The sequence below is a fragment of the Rhinolophus hipposideros genome, assembly GCF_964194185.1.
Source record: "Rhinolophus hipposideros genome assembly, chromosome: 14".
NCBI classification, from domain to species: domain Eukaryota; kingdom Metazoa; phylum Chordata; class Mammalia; order Chiroptera; family Rhinolophidae; genus Rhinolophus; species Rhinolophus hipposideros.
In genome coordinates this window covers 26,320,822-26,340,359 of record NC_138060.1, presented here as the reverse complement: position 1 = coordinate 26,340,359, position 19,538 = coordinate 26,320,822, and the positions used below count along the sequence as shown (strand labels likewise).

Here is a 19,538-nt window from a genome sequence, read left to right as displayed (position 1 = left end):
AGAAAAGGAGACATACACATACATACACTGAGAGTCATAAGAGCCCTGAACCTCCAAACCCATCAAGGTGTTTCCCATCGAAATGCAAATCTGGGTACCACATCTCCTTAGGAGGGCCCTTCTTTCTAGCTTTCCTTCCCAGGGCTCAGGGCCCATACCTGCTGCAAAGGGCCGACAGGACCACGCAGGTGGCCTGCAATACACTCTGCTTGCTGTAAAAGGCCTGTTTGGGTAACGTTTATGGCTTCAGAGAGACCAAATCATCTTGTCCTTGGAAAAAATTCCTCAGTAACAGAGCTGGATGAATAGTCCATAAGTGGGCTCTCTGGAAAGTGCCTCTCTTGGCCTCCATCCCGAAGCACATCAGGCTCCAGCCTTACCTTGCCCATGCCCGAGTGAGCATGGCCAATCTTCACCACCACAGGGAACGTGGGCAGTGTCAACTGAAAGCAGAAGAGAAAGGAATGAATTAGTCAGAGCGGGCCTGTCTCTCTGTGGAATCTTACAAATATTTTTCTTGGGAACCTCCTTGAGGGGTCCTTTAAAGACAGAGTCCAACCTATTTGCTTTACAAATTAAAAAACTGAGGCCTGTAGAGTGACAGTGACTTGCCTAAGGGCACAGCATATTAGTGGCAGAGCCATAAGAATCCTGCTCTCCTAGTTGGTACTCTATACCTTTAAAACCCATTGTGTCAGCCTTCTCTGTATTAGACAAACCCTGGGCAGGATTGGTCCTTAGCCAAAGAGAATTTGAAAAAAAAATGCATCTTTGAAAGGGTGAATTTTACTGTATGTAAATTGTAGCTTAGTAAACCATAATTACAAAAGGAATATATCTTTGGAATCTTAATGTCCCTTTTATCATGTACCTCTTAGTACCCTCCTCTTCCCCTTCAAAATTCCAGCTTTCCTATACTAAACCTGTCTTTTCTCCCCCTTTCACAGTCTTCATTGCTCATTAACACCACAAACCAACCACCAAACACGGCTTAGCATGCTAAGGCCTATTCCTGCCCAGCTTGGAGTTTGGAAGCGAGCTGACATAAAAATTCAACATATTAATCATTTGAAAGACCTTTAGGAGAGTAAACTTTACCTTGATGCACAGCTGTATTTTAACAGAGGAACAATAAAAACTTAAAAGAACAACTACCCTCCAAAATCAGGAATTCAAGCTGCTAAAAAAAAAAGTGGTGAAAGAAGTAATATGGTAGACTGGGAGGAGCAGGAGAGTTGCATTCTCATCCTCTCTGCCACTGGCTTCCTGCCAGTCACTTTACCTCACGGAGGCTCACTCTTGACGTCTGCCAAATGAAGAGACTGGACTGGATGCTGTTGAAGGTCCATCCGATAATACATAGACTTTCTGTTGGTCTGAGTGTGGTATGAAGAACAAACCTGGACACCTAATCTCATCTTACTCAGTCAGACTCAGCTCTCTTTCAATGTCCTGCTTTTCAAATATCAATACCACATCAAAATGAAAAGGTGTCTTTTAAAGGAAATAATGTTGACTGATGAAAAGTCAGATTTCCATGGAAATCCTAGGTGTGATCAGATACTGGGCGTACCTGACCTGGGGATTTCAGTATTCCTGGCTGAGGCCAACAGTGGCTGAGGCAAAGAGCTTCAAAGGGCTTTGGAAATCATGTAGTGCAGCCCTATTTTATGGAGAAGAAAGGGAGGCCCAGAGTGGCAAAGGTCGCAAAGCTACCTAGTGACAGAATCAGAACGCAGCTTTCTACCCTCCAGCCCAGCACTACGTGGCCCCATCCTACTACAATCGTCCTGTGGGTCTCTGCATTTGGAGCGTTGGAGCACTGTGTTCTGGCAAACAGCAGACAAGGCTTGGGTGCTCTGCTTTCTGGAGGGGCCTTGCGTCTTTGTTTTCTAAGCCGCCCCACCTTACATAACAAGACTTAGTCTCTCCAGTGAGCAGTGACAAGAGAGGAATCAGTGTAGCCTAGGGTCTGAAGAGGGCTTTGCCCTAGGTGATGGGATATTCTGCTTTGAGCTCCCACCAAGAGCACTGTCCTCAGCCGCCTGCAGTCTGAGGCTCTGGGTACTGGAATGGGTTTCTAAAGCACTGGCTGCTTTCTCTGACATCTCTCCCCACCCCCCAGCTGACAGAGCCAAGACACACACACACACACACACACACACACACACACACACACACCCCACCAACCCCCCCTAAGTTTCTCTGTTCTATTCCATTACTGTTTACTGTTGCTTTGGAGCCTCCTAAATAGGGCATTGAAAACGCTTCCTGCAGCTGAAAGAAGCCCTGAGTAGCTTGTCTCATTCCCAGTGTGCAGCTCACCAAGGGGTCCGTCCTCTGTCACTGTCTCTTTTGCCTGTTGTAATTCCGTCTGCTTCTTTCTGACTCTGCCTGTCTCCCTCTTTCTGTTTGTGCCTCTCCTCACTCTTGTCCCTTCTGCCTGAATCACAGTCCCTCCTTTTTTCTGCCTCAGACATTTGTCTTTGCAGCACTTTCTTTTTGCCATGACACCATCCCCTCTCCCAGCACCTTCCTCCGCTCTGGAAGGTTTAATTGCTCAGGCAGGGAAATGGAAGCTGGGGGCCTCTCTCCTGGCTTCCCTCTGCATCTTATTGAGCCTGCCAGTCAGGAGGGCCAAGGGTCCCGCAGCCGCGGGTGGCCTCCAGCCAAAGGGGGGCGGAGCCCACGGGGCGGGATTGGCCCTAGGTCCACCTCATAAAGCCTAGGGCGAGGGGCGTGAGACGTTCTGAAGGAGCCCCGGAGGGGCCATTTAATCCGACAGACCCCACAGGCTTAGTCGGGGCTCTGCCGTGTCATGCCCCGGAGCCCCCGGACCGTGCCAAGCTGGGCGCTGTTGCTGCGGCTGCTGGCACTTCTGCGGCCACCGGGGCTGGGCGAGGCGTGCAGCTGCGCCCCCGCGCACCCCCAGCAGCACTTCTGCCACTCCGCGCTGGGTGAGTCCGGGTGCGCAGGAGGTCCACAGCAGGGGGTGGTTGTGTGGGATTGGTGTGGGGCCGAGCTGTAGACAGGTAGTCTGGAGGGAAAAGGAGGAGCTCAAACCCTGCACCAGTTGCCTCCTGTTGGGGCTGATGGGTCGGGCAAGGTCGGCACCATAGCAACCTTACAAGCACAGAGCCCGGCTGACTTGCAAGTAAATAAAGACTGTGTAAAGGGGCCACCATACAGACCACCCTCACCCCTGCCTACTGCAATCATGGAGTGCCATTGAACAAGTCAGGAACTATCCAGTGATTATTCTGAACTCCTGGATGGGGATGGGGGAAGCCAGAGGCCAGGGGGCTGGGCTTTCATTATCCACATCGCTGTGTGCTCTGCGTCCAAGACTATAACTGAGGCAGACCCGGTGTGCCCACCCCAACACACATCTTTCGCTCTTTCTCATCCCTCTGCCTGGAATGCCTTCCCCCACCCTTAAACTCCTGGCAAACTCCTATTCACCCTTCCAGGTCTTCCTCAGGTTCTCCTCTTCCATGAAGGCTTCCTGACTCTGGTGCTACCACAGCATCTCTAACATCTACTATGCTGGGCTGTTGTTCTTTGTAAGTGTGTTCTCCACTAAGCAAACAGTTCTGCAGGATGGGGGACCCTGTCTTAGTCATGTGTATGGGCCTAGGACCTAGTGTTAGGCCAGGAACAGAGGAAGAACTTGACAAACAGTTTTTGATGAATGTCCAAATGGCAAGAGATAACTGCCTCGGTGCAGGGTCCCATCATGTCTAAATTCAATAAACATTCACTAATATCAGCACTGGGCAGGTTCTCTTTCGGGCTGCGTCAGTAGATAACTGCACACTGCACACTGCACATTGACTGCCCTCAAGGGGCTCCTCTTTCCTCCTTTATCCTGCCATGCACCTCTATCCCCTGGTGCCCTGGGCTATGGAGAACTAGACTCTCAAAACTAGCAGGTAAAGTGTAAGATTGTAGGACCTTACAGGCCTGACTGCAAAGGAGGACTTTCCAAATCCCCACTCTCTTACATCCTCCTCCACACAAGCCAAGACCTAAACCCAGAATTCCCCTACAGAATTCTCCAGGGGCCCCAGGTCATCCAGCTCCTAGATGGATTGCTCCCACAGCTTGCTGAAGGTTCCTTCTTTTCGCTTCCTATGCAGCCATCCGGGCCAAAATCTCCAGTGAGAAGGTAGTTCCTGCCAGTGCAGACCCTACTGACACTCAAAAAATGATCCGGTATGAAATCAAACAGATAAAGGTACATGGGGACAGGACAGGGCTTTGATCCCCTGGGCTGCTGGGAGGAGTCGGGGTCTGTGTTCTGGCAGGGGTGGGGTTAGGAGGTCCTGCAACCCGGCTCAATGATCCTGGCTATAGATGCTGAAGTGGGAGTGGGTGACATGCTGGGAGCAGGGCGCGCAGAATCTGAGTGACAGTGCAGTGTCACTCACTGAGTGACAGGCCCTCAGTGTCCCTCTAGTCCCACAGCTGCCTGCGCATGGGGATGCTAGAGGTACCTCCCCTCTCATGGAAATAAACCAAGGCGCAGATTTTTTAAAAGAAAAATGATCCCGTTGGGCCATCTGTGTGGACCAAACCCTGAACTAGACTTTCGCTTAATTTTTTTCGACTGAGAGATGAGAAGTTCTTCCTGTTAAGATATAAAGTTGACTTACTGACCCAATACTGCTTTTTTGTGATTGCCTTTCAGATGTTTAAAGGGTTTGAGAAAATCAAGGATGTTCAATATATCTATACACCTTTTGATTCCTCTCTCTGTGGTGTGAAACTAGAAGCAAACAGCCAGAAGCAGTATCTCTTGACTGGTAAGTTAAAGAGCAGCAAGTGGCCCCAGCAGTCTCTGTCCTAAGGAAGGCCGCCAAGCAGGAGCCAGGGCTATCTTCGGGCAGCAAGCTGAGCCAGGTGACATTTTCGTGAGCATAAAATAGCTGTGTTGCTAAGAGGCAGCCTCTGAGGGGCCTTGGTAACCTCCCTTTCAGTGCAAAAGTCCTCATTACAGTGGTCCTGGCCCCTGCTTCACTATTGTAAGGACAGGTTGTTCTCTCAGCCTACGGCAGCTGGTTCCATTTTCAAATAGTTTGAATTGGCATGAGATTGTTGGTACCTTGAGCCAAAATGTGCCCCTCTGAAACTGCCCCTTGTGTATTCAGCTCTGCCCTCTGTTCTATGACAGTCCGTCAGAGGCTTGAAGAAAATAGACACGTGTACTCTAGCTCCAGGCCTGCTGGCCATGGTTCTCAGCCCCCTTCCTGTCCTTCTGCAGTGGGACCTAGCCTGTCCCTGTGCCTTCCCTAGCACAGGACCTTGAACTGGACAGGTCTTAGTTTCACAGAGTACAGGAGGATTGCGTGTGTACAATCCCCATGCCCCCTCCACACACTTTATAGTTATTGTAGCCTATGACGGCATTAGCTTTAGACAGCCACATCGGGTCACACTCTTGACTCACAGTGAGCCTGTGTGGCTAACTCACGCCTCCTATTTTGGGGGCACAATAAAGCACAAGTCCTAACATGGTGCTGTGTCTATTAACTTGGGCCCAGGCAGGTCTCCTCCATACTGAGTTGGGGGGGACAGAACCGTTAAAGAACCACACAAGACTGTGACTCCATAAGTGAAGGAATGCAATACTGTATTATTTTGTAGTTCTGGGGAGGAGTTATTTGTGTGGTTGTAAACAATTAGGGAAGCTTCATTGTGTAAGTGAGGTCTAAATTAACCCTAAAGGATGAAAAATACTTAGGTGAGAAAAAGAAAAACCCAGCAGATGGGGAGAACAGGAAGAAGAATTCCACTATCTGCCCATCCAGTCAGCAACGAATGACCACCTACTTGCTGCCAGGCCCTGGATGGGAGAGTGGAGACTCAGTAACAAGTCATAATCCTCAAAAAGCTCACAGTCCAGACTTGGCTCTTGAGAAGTCATAGGCATTGGAGGCCACATTGGTAGGGGCTCCCCAGCTCTAAGGATGTGGAATTGTGCTGATCTGGGAGCCTCTGGATGGGAGAGGCAGAGGCAGAGCATGCCACTGAGCCCTCCACGTCCCAGGACAAGAAGATGAGGCCACCTCCTTCCTAAGCACCTACCCTCTGCATGCCTAGCTCTCTACAAGGCACTGTGTGCATCAAGGAGGCAGGAGGCATGCTCTCTGCCCTTGAGAAGGTCAAGTCTAACCAAGGGTGAGGATAAAGACAGAACACGGGTCTACTAAAAAGTCACCAGTGGTGCCCATGCTCTTCAGGAGCAGGCACAAGCTCTTCTCTCTAATGTTGAAGCCCTCTGTGACCATAATACTGCTGACCTCTCCAGCTTTGTCTCCTGCCACTATCACTGACAGTTCCCAACCCCTAATTTTCCCCAGAGTTACAGAAGGTGTTCGGCTGGGCTGCGCCCCTCCACCTTGTTGCAGGATAGTCCCCAAATCCAGAAGTCCTTCCCCCAACTTGTCTGGCAGGTAAACTCCTACCCATCCCTTCAAGGCCCAACACAAGCATCACCTTCTCTTAGACACTTTCCCTACCCCCACCCCTTCCACAGAGAAAATTCTGCTTTCTTTTGTTCTTATACTGCATCTTGTTTATAATCACGCAACAGTGTAATTTTTGCCTACTTATCTGTCTGACCTGCTAGTTTAAGCTCCTTGAGGGCAAAGGTCCTGTCATATTTATTTCTGTATTCCTAATACCAGGTCGAGTAGTTGCTCAACAAGTAAGTGATTGAGCAACTAAAGTCCTCAGTGGTATGGGCTTGCATGGTCAGGGATGGCTTTGAGGATAGATGGTACTGAAAAGAGTCTTTGGAAGATAGGAAAGAGTTTGATAAGTAAAGAATGGGAACTTTCCTACAGGGAAGGGGAAAGACTTACCAAGATAGGAATCAATGGGGCAGGAGACTGACCTGTGTAGGTACTGGGAAGGGTTGGAAAGGAGAAGGGACCTATTATTTATTGAGCATCTACTGTGGGCCCACAACTGTGCTGGGATTACCAATATTCGATCATTTAATTCTGGCAATAACTGTATTATTCTCACCTTCCAGGTCACACAGCTAGTAAATAATAGAAAAGAAGGGGGTTCCACCAAGAGTCTGACATTAAAGCCCATGTTCTTCTCTCTGCACCATGCTAAAGGGAAAGGCCTTCATCCCACAATTCTCCTTTGTACAAACATAACCTTTGATATAAAAACTATAGAGGTTTTCCTGGTCCCTTCGTTGTGCCCCATGTCACCACTGCGACCAAAACGCCACTGAAGAGGCTGTAATTCTGAGCTCTTCAAGGACCCAGGCTCCTGGAGCTTCCCGAGCAGATCCCTCATGCTGGTTTCTCCTCCCTCTCCTCTTCCAGGTCAGGTCCTTAACGACGGCAAAGTCTTCATCCATTTGTGCAACTACATTGAGCCCTGGGAGGACCTATCCTTTTTGCAGAGAGAAAGTTTGAATCACCACTACCATCTGAACTGTGGCTGCCAAGTAAGAGAATGTCCATTTCCAAGGTCTCCTGTGGGTGGGAAGGGTCTTGGGGCTTCTAGCTTCACCACTCATGTATTCCTTCCTTCATGCATGTGTTTATTCACTTACGATAGTATACTGAAGATCGGCCATGGGTTAAGCACTGTATGAAGTTTGAGAGGGGCAAGCAAGATGGTCCATAGTCCCTGATCTCAAAGTACATATAATTCGGTGGGGAAGGCGGCCATCATATAAGGCAGACTGAGATAATATAGCTACCATTTAAAGAGAGTCTACTCTTTTTTAGGCCTTGTAATGGTCAATTTATTTAAAATGTTTTAATGTAGTCTTTATAACAAATGTATGAAGAATTAGGATGTTGATTTTAAGGTGAAGAAATGAATGCTCTAGGAAGTAAAACTTGTTCAGGATCAGTGGTAGAATAAGGACCCTCAGGTTTGTCTGATTCCAGAGACGCCATTAGAGAGGCAATACTGTGTGTGGGGAGCACCAGCAAAGGAGAACTCGGGGAATAGTGGAGACTAGGAGAGGCTTCCTAAGGCAGGGGTCGTGCGCTAGGCTATAAGGATATGTAGGAGTCTGAAAGGCAATAATGGACAAAAGACGCCCTACTCACATTGATGTTGTGTGACTGTGACTGTAGATCGCCACCTGCTATTCAGTACCGTGTACCATCTCGGCCCCCAACGAGTGCCTCTGGACAGACTGGCTGTTGGAACGGAAGCTCTATGGGTACCAGGCCCAGCATTACGTCTGCATGAAGCATGTTGATGGCACCTGCAGCTGGTACCAGGGACGCCTGCCCCTCAAGGAGTTTGTTGATATCATCCAGCCCTAATGGGGACCAGTAACCACCACATTCCTTCAGGAGTTCTGAAACCCAAGACCGTTCTCCCTCCCTGCAGAGCTCTGGTTATCACCACCTGCCTCGTCGTTGCCAGCCAATGGGAAATGGCAAGCGGATGGTTTGGCTAGTATTAGAGCAGGGATGGGGTGATTTATAGCTTGTGTCCAAGACCCCAGCCCAGAACCTGTCAAAGGCTAGGGAAAGTAGCATGACTTTTCTATCCTGCCCTTGGCCCTTCTCCCCTGCCTCCAAACCCTCTTAGTCTAGTCAGTACCTGCTACTTAAAGTTTTGATTCTGGCTTAGTTTGTTTTCCAAAGCCAGAACTACTTCCTTTCTCCACAGGAAAATGTGTTTTCTCTTACCTTAGCTGATCTGAGAGGGGAGAAACGGTGAATGCTACACACATGAGATGGTGCGGGCTTCTAATGCACAACACAAGGCGGGGGGTTGACAGTATCAGAAATGCTGGCTTGGAGGCATGAAAAGAACAACAGACTGTGGTTGTGTAGCCTCTACTCCAATCTCAACTCATCCTAATTCTCTCATCTGCTTCCATCTGTCTGGGGGAGTGACTTGCAGGGTCATGGAATCTCAGTGTGAGACCCACAGTGACCTAACCTCGCTCCACATGCTGTAATCTTCTTTACGTCATTCTGGCAGAGTCCAGCCGAGTCAGCACACCTCTTTGGGCAAGAACAGACTTAGGTATGGTTTCGCCAGGTTAACTATGCTTACCACCCTCGACTGATGTCACGGGCTTCTCTTCTGTGTCTTTCAGGAAGTCCTTATCTACTGGATTACTAATGACTTCATTCCTACGTCAGAACTTGTTTTAAGCCAAAAAGCCTTTCTCTTGTAGAGTTGAAATGCCTCGTAAGTTTTTGACACCACATAGGTATCTTACAATGTTTTCTCTTGCGGGCAAATTTCAAGATAGAGGACAGGAGAGAAGTAACAAAGGGTCCTTGTGGGGGGAAGGATGGTAGATGGAGAACGTACTCTGCAATTTTTTTCAATTTTTTTTTTCTTTGTTTTGTGTCAGCCCTGCTAGATATTAAAACAGGAAAACTCCAGCTTTACTTCTCATCCTCCCTTCAGCTCAGTCCCCTCACCACTGTGCTGGACTCTGTGAGAACTCCAAGCACAGACCCCTTGGGGTTCCTCAACTTCTGAAAGCTTCCTGGCTTGCTCTGAAAGCAAAAGCCCTGATGTTGTTCTCAAGGATTTATTAAGGACAAAGGCTTAAAGTTCCAGAGCCTCTTCCTGGGGGAGCTCTGACAAAGATGAAGGAGCGAGTTCTTTTCTAGGTCCAAGGTTGTTGTTACTCATTTTCTGTGTGTTGTTTGCTGATAAGTGGGGCCATGCACAATATGCCAGAAGAAGGCTTCTGATTCACAAAAGTGGTGCACATGGAGATCCTTTTTGGAGAACAGAGTGGGAGGGGAACAAACATAATATCTGTCCTAGAGTACTCTTGGCATGCTCTGGTAGAAAGTCTCCATTGGTGAGGTAAGCAGGACCACCACCTGACCATGAAGGCCTAGGGCAGAGGATGTGGGGTCAGAGAGGAAGAAGGGGGTTGAGTTTGAGGTCTCCATGGAGGAAAACATCAGCAACAGTCTCTGTACCAACCAACCATGCCATCTCTCTGCTCATTCTGAGGTCCTTGGAAGACCTCAGAGAAAGCAGAGTGTTAACCCAGTGTTACTGCAATCTTGAGAAAACCAAGGGAATGGAAGGGCCTGGTAATAACCGGAACAACACCTTACATCTGAAGAGCACTTCACACTTTTCCAGAAGACTATTACTTAAAGAATCTCACTTAAATTTCGTAAGTACCAAATTAGGTATCCTGGTCAGAAATAATTTTGCCCATTTGACTTTCCAATTGGGAAAGTGACCCACAGTGGGGGAATGTAACTAGTCCAATGACATGTGGCAGGGTCAGGGCTAGGACCCAAAGCAGTGGGATCTTCTGATTGTTGATCCGCAGGTTTATGGCTTTCTCAGCTAAACTGCCTTGTTTCTGCTCTGCCCTATTCTGTGTCCAGATTTTGGAGGCAAGGAGCTCTGTCAGCTAAAATCCAGCCACTCTGGCTCCACAAAGCAGGTCCACAGTTTAACCCCAACAGAATCTCTGTAGTTGAGAGGCTGAGGTCTTCTTCAGAGCCCCATAGTCACATGTGACTAAGCTCAGTGTGGAAATAGCAGAGACTAAAGTCCCCCCTCAGTCACCTACCATCTCTTTGTGGTTGGGGTAGTATGTCTGCTCAATGAGTGGGAACTTTTCTCCTCCCAATGTCTTGTAGATGGCCACCAGCTGGGCAAACTGCAAAAGAGAAGCAAATGTTTCAGCTTATCTAGAAAACTTATGGAACAGGCAGACAAAACAACAATTTATCAAACGACTACTTACTAAACACTTGTTCTGTTGAAGACTTTGTGCAAAGCCCTCTGAGGACATAAGAAAGGTGTACAATTCCTATTCTCAAGGAACATACTCTTTAGTTGGGGACAGGAGAGAGTGAGCTAACATTCATTCAGTACCTACTCAATTTTAATGACATTTCACTCAATACTCATATTAAACTAAGGAACTAGGTACTTTATTATCGTCATTTTACATGAGACTCAGAGTTGCAAAGAGGTGAAGCTGGGATTGAAATTTGAGTCTCTAATTCTGAATACCGGCATCTCTATAGGGATGACAAGTGATGAAGCTGGATGGGTAGCATGGGGCCAAGTCTTGGAAGTTCAAATGCCAGGTGGAGGCCTTTTCCTACAGGTGGTACAGAGTCATCAGAATTTGAGCAAGGGGATCATGAATTAAACTATTCTTCAGGAAGATTTTGGTGGTCTTGTATGTAGGACAGACAGACCCAATCTTTCTAGGACTCGCTATTCATCTAAGAACTGAATTCAGCTGGACCCTTCTATGAGAAACTAGAACAGCTTCTGAGGAAGATGTGAAGTACACATATGTATAATGTTGGGATTGAAAAGCCTTTGGCAAACATCTACCACCCCCTGCCTCAGCTCCCCCATTTTATAAGTGAAAAAAAGGAGGCCCAAAGAGGTCACTTGCCCAACGTCACATAGTAGTTGAGCCAGATTCACAGCCAGGCCCCTTTATTCCTAATCCTTAGCTCTTCCTATTCCCCTAAGTAGCTGCCTTTCAGACTCTGGAGACCAAGCTCTTCCCAGAGGAAACACACAGGCCTTTCCTGCTAATCCATTCACACACACCTCCACACACCCGGCCCCAGTGCACTGGCCGCAGGGGTAATGCAGCATCTTCCCTCTAGTTCTACTGGATATTTCAGTCTAAACCACTGATGCCTGGAACTCCTAGAAGGAAAGTTGCCAGATCAAACTGCCTGCTATTTATCAGAGAAAGGAAAGCTAGAATATTTTTCAAAAGCTCAGGTCCTGTTCTCTATAAGGGATGTTGGCACATGAGCCCGTCGGGGAGACCGGGGTGGAGTAGTAAAAGCTCAGAACTGCGTTGTTGGAAAACTAGAATCTTCTGATTCTTATTCTGCCTCTAACTTGCTAGGTGTCCTTTGGCAAATGATTTCTCTTCTCCAGGTCTGATTTTCTTCATATTTAAAATGAGAGGATTGAATTAGATTAGCCCTTAGACTTTTTTACTACAAAGAACATATATTTTTTTAAACTTTTATTTAAGTGTGTTTTTCCAGGACCATCAGCTCCAAGTCAAGTAGTTGTTTCAATCTAGTTGTGGAGGGCGCAGCTCCCAGTGGCCCATGTGGGGATCGAACCGGCAACCTTGTTGTTGAGAGCACGGTGCTCTAACCACTGAGGGACCCGGCCACCCTATATTTTATTATATTTCCTCCCAAACTCCATTATCAAACTACAGTTTAAGTGATCATCTGTTGTGTTCCTTCTGTGGACAAAGACAGGATTTTATTCTTATTTTTGAAATGCTGGAAAATGTTGGAATTTCTGGATCACTTCCCTTAGCGACATGGTAGGGTGACCCTAGGTGCTCTAATGCCTCCACCAGGACTGAAAGTATGATTCATGGACTCCCAAGGCCCCAATATTTTATAACTGAAAGAGACTTCAGAGAGCTCTGAACCAAACATCTCATTGTACAAATGAGGATACTAAAGCTAGAGAAGCCAAGGAAAGTCTAGGCTCCTGGGTCCTGCTGGGGCTGCACTGAGACAGCACCCAGGCCTCTTTTTGCCCAGTGTATTCTCCATTATACCCTGCTGTCCTTGCCAGTCTATGCTTCTTCAACGCGCTTTGACTATCGAAACCAATTCCTCATCCTTTTCCTGCCTGCTCTGATTCTCTCCACCACCTCATCTGACCTTTAAGTCCTACCTGCCCAGCTCAGCCTGGCGGGACTCCTGATCTGCTTCTGGATACCTGCCTGAGCTCCCAAGGCTCCCCAGCATCTCCAGCCAGTCCGCCTACAACCTCTGTCCTGCTGCGGCCCACACCCTGGCATGGCACCAAGGCATGTGGGTCTCTATGTTCCCAGCATGTGGGAGAGTTACACAGACACCACACTGATGCCAGGAAGGCCCACGGCACACTCCCAGAGTCCTGGGACAGCCAAGACTGAAATGGTAGCCAGTTCCCAGGCACTAGTTGGGTCCCTGGGGTCTCACCCTACCCTCCTCCACCCTCCAGCTGTCCCTGTCTACTCAAGGTACTGGGCTTGGCACCTAACTCCTGTCTCCTTGGCAACTTACATTAAGTCACAAGTACACAGTCACCAATTAAACAAATGTAATTATCTTATAAGGGTTATTTCCTCTATGCATAGACGAAAGAATGGATTTGGGAGCTGGGGGTGGGATTGGCAATGAAGAGGACGATCATGTTCATTATACCCACTTATCCAATGAATCAGGAAATATTTCTTGGAAGAAATGGGATTTCAAGATCACTCTGAATTTAGTAAGTTATCCTTATCCCTCCTAGAAACAAATGCTTAATTCAACCCTAGTGCATCTGTGTCTAAAAAACCCAGAAAGAGTGACAGGGTTTATTTACAGCAATATGAGATGACGACATTCTTGCTGTCTCTGGAATGCTACTTTCATTGATAGGTCCACTTCTCTTTCCAAAATCCCATGGTGCCTGCCCTGACCAATTTATGACACAGGAGATGTGCTCAAAGACACAGTGATGCCAGGTGGAGCCTTTTCCAACCAGCTGCGGCCTTTCCTCACATCCAGAGCACCCACGATAAAGAAATTGAGGAAATATGAGCCAAAGTCATCTCAGAGGAACCCTCCTCTCACAGTCACCAAATTTGTCCACTCCCATTAATACACAGAGAAACAATATCTAAAATGCCATTAGTGTGACAGCTACTTAGTAAAAATGAAGGGAGAACTTGGTATCTGGCCAGGGAGCCCTGCTGTTCTCACATGATGCCAAAGGCAATGGGCTGGGATTGTGAATGGGTGAGAATGTGAACCCTCACCAGATCCCAGATCCCAGGAGGGGCCAAGCCCCAGGCAGGGGCTCCCATCCTCCTCCCCGCCCTGGCCTCTGGCACAGTTTTGAAACATAAAGCAGGGAACTAGTTTCTATAAGAAACCCCAACTACTAGGGGACTGTAACAACCAGCCTGGCAAATTGGTGGCAGACAAAGAAACCGTGGCACAGAGAGGTTTAGTCAAAAGGCTGATGAGCGAAATCACCCCGGACAACCTGACAATAGCAGAATCACCCTGTGTGGGAACCAAAATCTAACAGCTACTGAGGGGGCCAGGGGAAGGACGAGGACATATGTGCAGTGGGGAAGGGCACGTGACTGAGGAGGAAGGGAAGGTCCCCAGAAAAAATGCTGGTGAAGGCCTCCTATGTGTCTTTCTGCGACTAGTAACACACTCAAATCACACGATTCTGTTAGCCTGTTTCTGCAGGCTAGGAGGCCAGATGCCTCAGGGCACAGAGAGAAAGGCTGAACAAGTGGAGTTTGGGACCCAACCCTCTCTCCTCGACCACAGCACTTCCCAGATCTTCTGACTCCTCATTCATTGGTTTTTCTCTTACACTGTCAGGTCTCCCTGGCTTCCAAGGGAACAGGAAAACTGAGTTTGGGTGTGAAAAAAGAGATCGAGAGCAGAGGCAATAGATCTGTTTAGTTAAGAAAAAGCCCTTCCAGCTCCCTGAGTGGTGGAGAGGCTTGGGGTCCAGGAACTTCAACTTCAAAATCAGGTACCAGTGGCGTGACTCTTGGCAAGCCAGTATGTGATGGCTGACATTTGATTTTGAAAAACAAGAAGAGGAGGATGTTTTTAGGGACAGGTGTTTTCTTCTGAGAGGGGCTGCCTGGAGCAGCAGTCATAGGAACTGGGGGCCCTCAGGAGTCAGAGGGGAGGCCAAAGTGCCCCAGCAGCCATCACAGGCCACACTCCCTCCTGACCCCACTCTTTCTTTCTGCTCAAAAGTTTCCACTGCCTCCCAGGTTCCCAGACTGGCCAAGAACACCAGGCTGCCTTCTTCCTCACATGGTAACTCCATTTATGTGAGCGGCAGTGCAACCTAGAGAAACCCTGGCTTGATAACTTTAGTAAATTACTTAATCTTTTCTGGGCCTCATTTCTCCGTAAAAAGGGATAATAATGATAATATCTTCCTTGTAAGGTTATTGTGAGGACTAAATAAGATGAAAACAGGGAAATTTCAGAAGTTGGTACCATATAGTAAGTAGTTTTATACTCCTTACGTTCCTTCTTTAATTTTCGCATCTCTACCATGAAGGGCAGAGGTTTGATGATCTCTAAAGGCTCTTCCAGCTCATATAAGTCTCCGATTCACATGTTTGTGGATAAATCTCATTTTAATGTTGTTCAAACACTTGTAGGACTCTGTCACTAACACTTCTCTGAGATAGGTCACCCCCTTGGTCCCCACTGGCCTCAGGCCTTTCCAATAATTAGACCATTCAAAGGCAAGAAACAAGTATTTCTATTATTGCACCCTATGGCTGAGGGCAAAGCCTACAGATGTGTAAGGGCTTCCACACAGAATCTTTGTGTGATTTTGTTGTGAGGCCAAAGGTGCACTGCACAGCAAAGGGGGCCTAGCCCAGGATGACAGATGTTCTCTTGTGAGAGCCTGCCCTTCCCCTGTCCCAGCTGAAGCTCCGTTCCCATCCTCTCCGCTGCTACCTACTGCATCTTGTTTACCAGTGGTCCCTCCTGGGAAACTGGGAGAGACAGGACCTGGGTCCTCCCCTTTGATGGGGGGCCCAGGGGGGCTCACTCACCACCCAGGGCTTGTCGCAGAAGTTGTAAATGGATTCCAGTGAGTTGATACTGGGAAGGCCTGCGTACTGCATGCCGATGACCAGGTGACGGAAGTCCTCATTCTCCGCCATGCCGAACGCATGCTGCCGGATGAGCACAAAGTCTGGCCGGATGGACCTGGGAAGAACGGAGAGGCAAGTTTGCCATTAACCAGCACCTCAGGTCATGCATCACTCTGTCTCCCATTTCCACAGCCCAAGACAGAGAAGGGATCTTAGGGGCCACCTGGCCCAAGCCCCTCATTTTATTATTATTCTTTTACAAACTAGAAACGAGGTATTCAGCACATCTCAAAGAAGATTTGAGGAACAGATTTCTGAAATTCCCTTATTCGTCTAGGTTAGAGCACCACCTTTTTCTAAGACACAGATGCCTTCAGGAGGAAAGAAACACTTAGACCCCCACATCTAATGGGAACAAGAATTTTCCCTGTCACTACGGGGCACCATGAGGGCTGAAGCTCCTTGTGGGTCTAAAGCTGGTGCTCCAAGGGGGTGCCAGCAGACTCTGAAGATGACATACTTGGCTGACTTGACCACCCTGCCATGCAGATTTCTGGTCTCAGGGTCCTCTTTCGACCCTGAGAGCTGCTCCTTAAAATAGGCAATGCCTTCGTCAGGCCCCGAGGAGAGCAAGGGTCCAGGCTGGCTGAGATCAGATGCCAGACTTCCCAATGTTATTCTTCCAAAGCGGACACTAGGGAGAAGTACAAATATTTTTTTGCAGAACTGAGGTTGAGCAACAGCTACAGGAAGCTATGAGAGTACAGAATGTTCCCTTGCATGCATGGGAAGGCTCCCTGAGTTTCACCTCTAGCCAGCGGAGCTCCTCGCCACAGCTGCTCCACAGGACCAGGGCTCCTGTTTTCATGCCCTTACTCCTGGAGAACCCCATCTTCCCAGAGATTCAATTCTGTGGCAGCATCCACCCTCAAGGCGCTAGGGCTTGGCAATTTCACACCGTGGGCAATGACCTATGTGGTTCTCAGCCCAGGTACCCACCCAACCCCCACCTATAGCTCCAGCCCCACCCAGGCTCAAAGATCTTTTTTTTTTTAAATTAAAGTTTATTGGGGTGACAATTGTTAGCAAAGTTACATAGGTTTCAAGTGTACAATTCTGTAATAGATTATCTATATCTCACACGTGCGTTCACCACCCAGAGTCAGTGCTCTTTCCATCACCATATGTTAGACCCCGTTTACCCTCTTCTAGAGACCCCCTCTCCCCTTACCCTCTGGTAACCCCTAAACTATTGTCTATGTCTATGAGTTTTTGTTTCTTTATTTGTTTGTCTCATTCTTTTGTTGTATTCAGTTTTATATATACATATCAGTGAAATCATAGGGTTCTCTGCTTTTTCTGTCTGACTTATTTCACTTAGCATTATAATCTCAAGATCCATCCATGTTGTCACAAATGGCACTATTTCATCTTTTCTTACCGCCGAATAGTATTCCATTGTGTATATATACCACAACTTCTTTATCCATTCATCTATTGAAGGACATTTTGGTTGTTTCCATGTCTTGGCCACCGTAAATAAAGCTGCAATGAACACTGGAGCACGCGTCTTTATGATTTTTGGGGTAGATACCCAGGAGAGGGATTGCTGGAGTGGAAGGAGCCCTTTTCAGTCACTCAGGGGACTTGATATCAAGTCAGAATGGCATATGCTGGAGCTGCTCTGACCTCCTGCTGCCCCAGGTCTGGGAAACTGGCTCCAGCTATATGCCTGAGCTCAAACCTTACATTCCGGTTATAGGAATGGAGCTCTAGACTTGTGGCCAGCTCTTGAGTTCCTACACTGGTACCTGGAAGGGCCTGCTTTATTCTTGCCAGATCCTCCCAGCTCCCTGTCACCACCTGCTTTCGTGCATGCGTCCCTATGACTAGCTCTACTTGCAATTGGAGGAACCCATCATCTCTCTGTAGGATCTCCCTGAGCTCACTCCCTACCTGGACAGACACCTCTTTTTCTGTGGTCCTCCTTAGTCTCCAGGATAGACAAGCTCACATTTCTTGTAAGGTTCCAGACACCAGAGTTTTGCCTTTCCTGTCACTGACCCAGTTCCTCAGTGTCAGGGTACTGCAGATTGAGGTAGGGAAGAGAGTGAAGTGAAACTCTTCCTGCAGCAAGGCTCTGATATCTCAAGTCCTGAAGCCACACCGAGCTCCTGGTAAGAATAATATAAGACTGTGGAAGCCATTTTCCGCCATCTGGAATTCTCGTCACCTCCCTCACAGAGCAGTTGTATCACGTTTGATCATGCCTATAGGTCACCCAGAATGCTACCTGGCATGTAAGTGCTTTGTAATTGCAAATTTTCTCCCACCCACAACATCCCTTCTGAGTCGAGGCTTTCCTGTCAGACATGAGTTCCCAGGAATGCGGAGAATAGAAAGAACACAGGATTGGGAGTTAACAGAATTTACACAGGATACAGGGTTCGGCTACCAACTGACTGAGTGAACACAAGTAAATCGATGGAAAATAGGAGGTTGAACTAGGTCAGAGGTTTTCAAACCTTTTTTTTTTTTTTTAAGCAATGGAATCCTGTTTTCCAGGGAGAAATACATGCAGAAATAAAAGCACAGAGCTGCAGTGGTTGAAGTGGGGCCAGAGTCCTGGAATCCCTCTGACAGGAATCCAGTTACCTCTAAGTCTGCTGAGTCCATGCAGCTTTCTGTACCACAGGACTAAGAACTCCCTGAGGCAGGAGCTGGTTTTCTCTGCCTTCCTACACCACCTCCACACAGGACACATTATTAAGTTCTATAGACTGTATATAGCAGTTAATCCACTCCAACACTTGATTTTGAAACTACCTCTCAAAGTCAGAGATGGTAACTCTGGGGACAGTGACAGTAACGCTGAGGACAGAAAGGGCCTTACCGGACAACTTTTGTGCCATTCCGGAGCACCTGCATATCCACAGCATACGTCCCATCTGCGTGGGCCACCAGGTTGAGCTCTGAAAATTCTGCCTGGAAAGTAACAGCAGGGATTAGGAGGGTAGATTTTATATTGTGTGTTTTTTATTACGACAAAAAAAATAAATAAAAGCAACAGTAGGGGAACAAGCCCACAGTCGTGGCTGCCAACCTCTCCACACAGCAACCGTCGCAGCAGCAGGAATACCCCACCACGAAATATTTTATTTATAGTTTTCGAATCATTCTCACAAACTGATTTTATCTCACTCTCATAGCAACTCTACGAGGCTGGAAGGACAGGAATAATTATCCCTGTTTCCCAAAGGAGCAGTGAAGTGACTTTTCTGGACAAAAAAACACTTATTGTTGGCAGTGACAGGAGCAAACCTCAGGTCTTCAGACTCCCTGGCCAGCATCTTTTGTGCTGCCTCTCCGGGAGCAGGAACGGGAACCAGGGCAAACATAATCTTCATCAGTTTCAACATAAAAGCACTAGGTTTTAGTTTAGGCAATTGGGCTTTAGTTCTGCTCTGCCCCCCACAATTTGCGTAAGGCGTTAGGCAAGTTACTTGTCCTCTCTGGGAGGACGGTTTCTCCCATGTATAAAATGGGGAAAATATTCATCAACCCTGCCTATCTAACAATTTATTTTAAGAACTGAATGTGATCATGGATAGGAAAGTCCTCCAAACCACAGCACACTGTGTAGGGCATGATAACTAACTGCTAATATTACATAGAAAATACAAGTATTGTTTAAACTGGACATCCCCTTTTTACCCAAATGGATCTAATTTCTTTTTAGCATGAAGCAAAGAATAGAGGAAGACAAAAATGAATATTTCAGGACTTCAGCGCATTAAAACAAGGAGGTGTTCTTTTCTAAGTTCTCTCTGAAGTGTGGCCTCAGGCTCCAAGCAGTCACCACACACCTGAAGGAGACAGGTACCTACCCAGGAGCACCAGCCACCAATACCAT

The 19,538-nt window shown here is 47.7% G+C and overlaps 2 protein-coding genes across 5 annotated transcripts in view; one reads left to right on the top strand and one right to left on the bottom strand.

Moving 5' to 3' along the window:
• SYN2 (synapsin II) overlaps positions 1 to 19,033 on the bottom strand; it is a 48,505-nt gene extending 29,472 nt beyond the window's left edge. Inside the window, exons 1-5 of one of the 3 annotated variants that reach the window (XM_081071969.1) lie at positions 18,947 to 19,033; positions 18,519 to 18,610; positions 15,584 to 15,740; positions 10,559 to 10,648; positions 381 to 443 (exon numbers count right to left, since the gene is read on the bottom strand). In XM_081071969.1, the coding sequence (XP_080928095.1) occupies positions 381 to 443; positions 10,559 to 10,648; positions 15,584 to 15,740; positions 18,519 to 18,553 (345 nt within the window). In that variant the 5' untranslated portion in view covers positions 18,554 to 18,610; positions 18,947 to 19,033. Of the gene's footprint in view, positions 1 to 380; positions 444 to 10,558; positions 10,649 to 15,583; positions 15,741 to 18,518; positions 18,611 to 18,728 lie in introns of all 3 variants that reach the window. The other 2 variants (XM_081071970.1, XM_081071968.1) reach the window with 2 other exon arrangements.
• On the top strand, positions 2,696 to 13,099 carry TIMP4 (TIMP metallopeptidase inhibitor 4). Of its 2 annotated transcripts, none has more exons than XM_081071971.1 (5): positions 2,696 to 2,957; positions 4,140 to 4,237; positions 4,691 to 4,805; positions 7,347 to 7,471; positions 8,115 to 13,099. In XM_081071971.1, exons 1-5 carry the CDS (start codon positions 2,819 to 2,821, stop codon positions 8,307 to 8,309), a joined length of 672 nt encoding a protein of 223 aa, XP_080928097.1. In that variant the 5' UTR covers positions 2,696 to 2,818; the 3' UTR covers positions 8,310 to 13,099. The 2 variants fall into 2 exon arrangements, with proteins under 2 accessions (XP_080928097.1, XP_080928098.1); XM_081071972.1 differs by having other exon boundaries at positions 2,731 to 2,957; positions 8,134 to 9,592.
• Positions 19,034 to 19,538: the final 505 nt, after the last annotated feature.

Coding starts and splice junctions, on each gene's coding strand:
- TIMP4 (XM_081071971.1), top strand. CDS start 2,819: ATGCCCCGGAGCCCCCGGACCGTGCCAAGCTGGGCGCTGTTGCTGCGG. Junction 2,958..4,139: donor CTTCTGCCACTCCGCGCTGG/GTGAGTCCGGGT, acceptor CTTCCTATGCAG/CCATCCGGGCCAAAATCTCC. Junction 7,472..8,114: donor ATCTGAACTGTGGCTGCCAA/GTAAGAGAATGT, acceptor CTGTGACTGTAG/ATCGCCACCTGCTATTCAGT.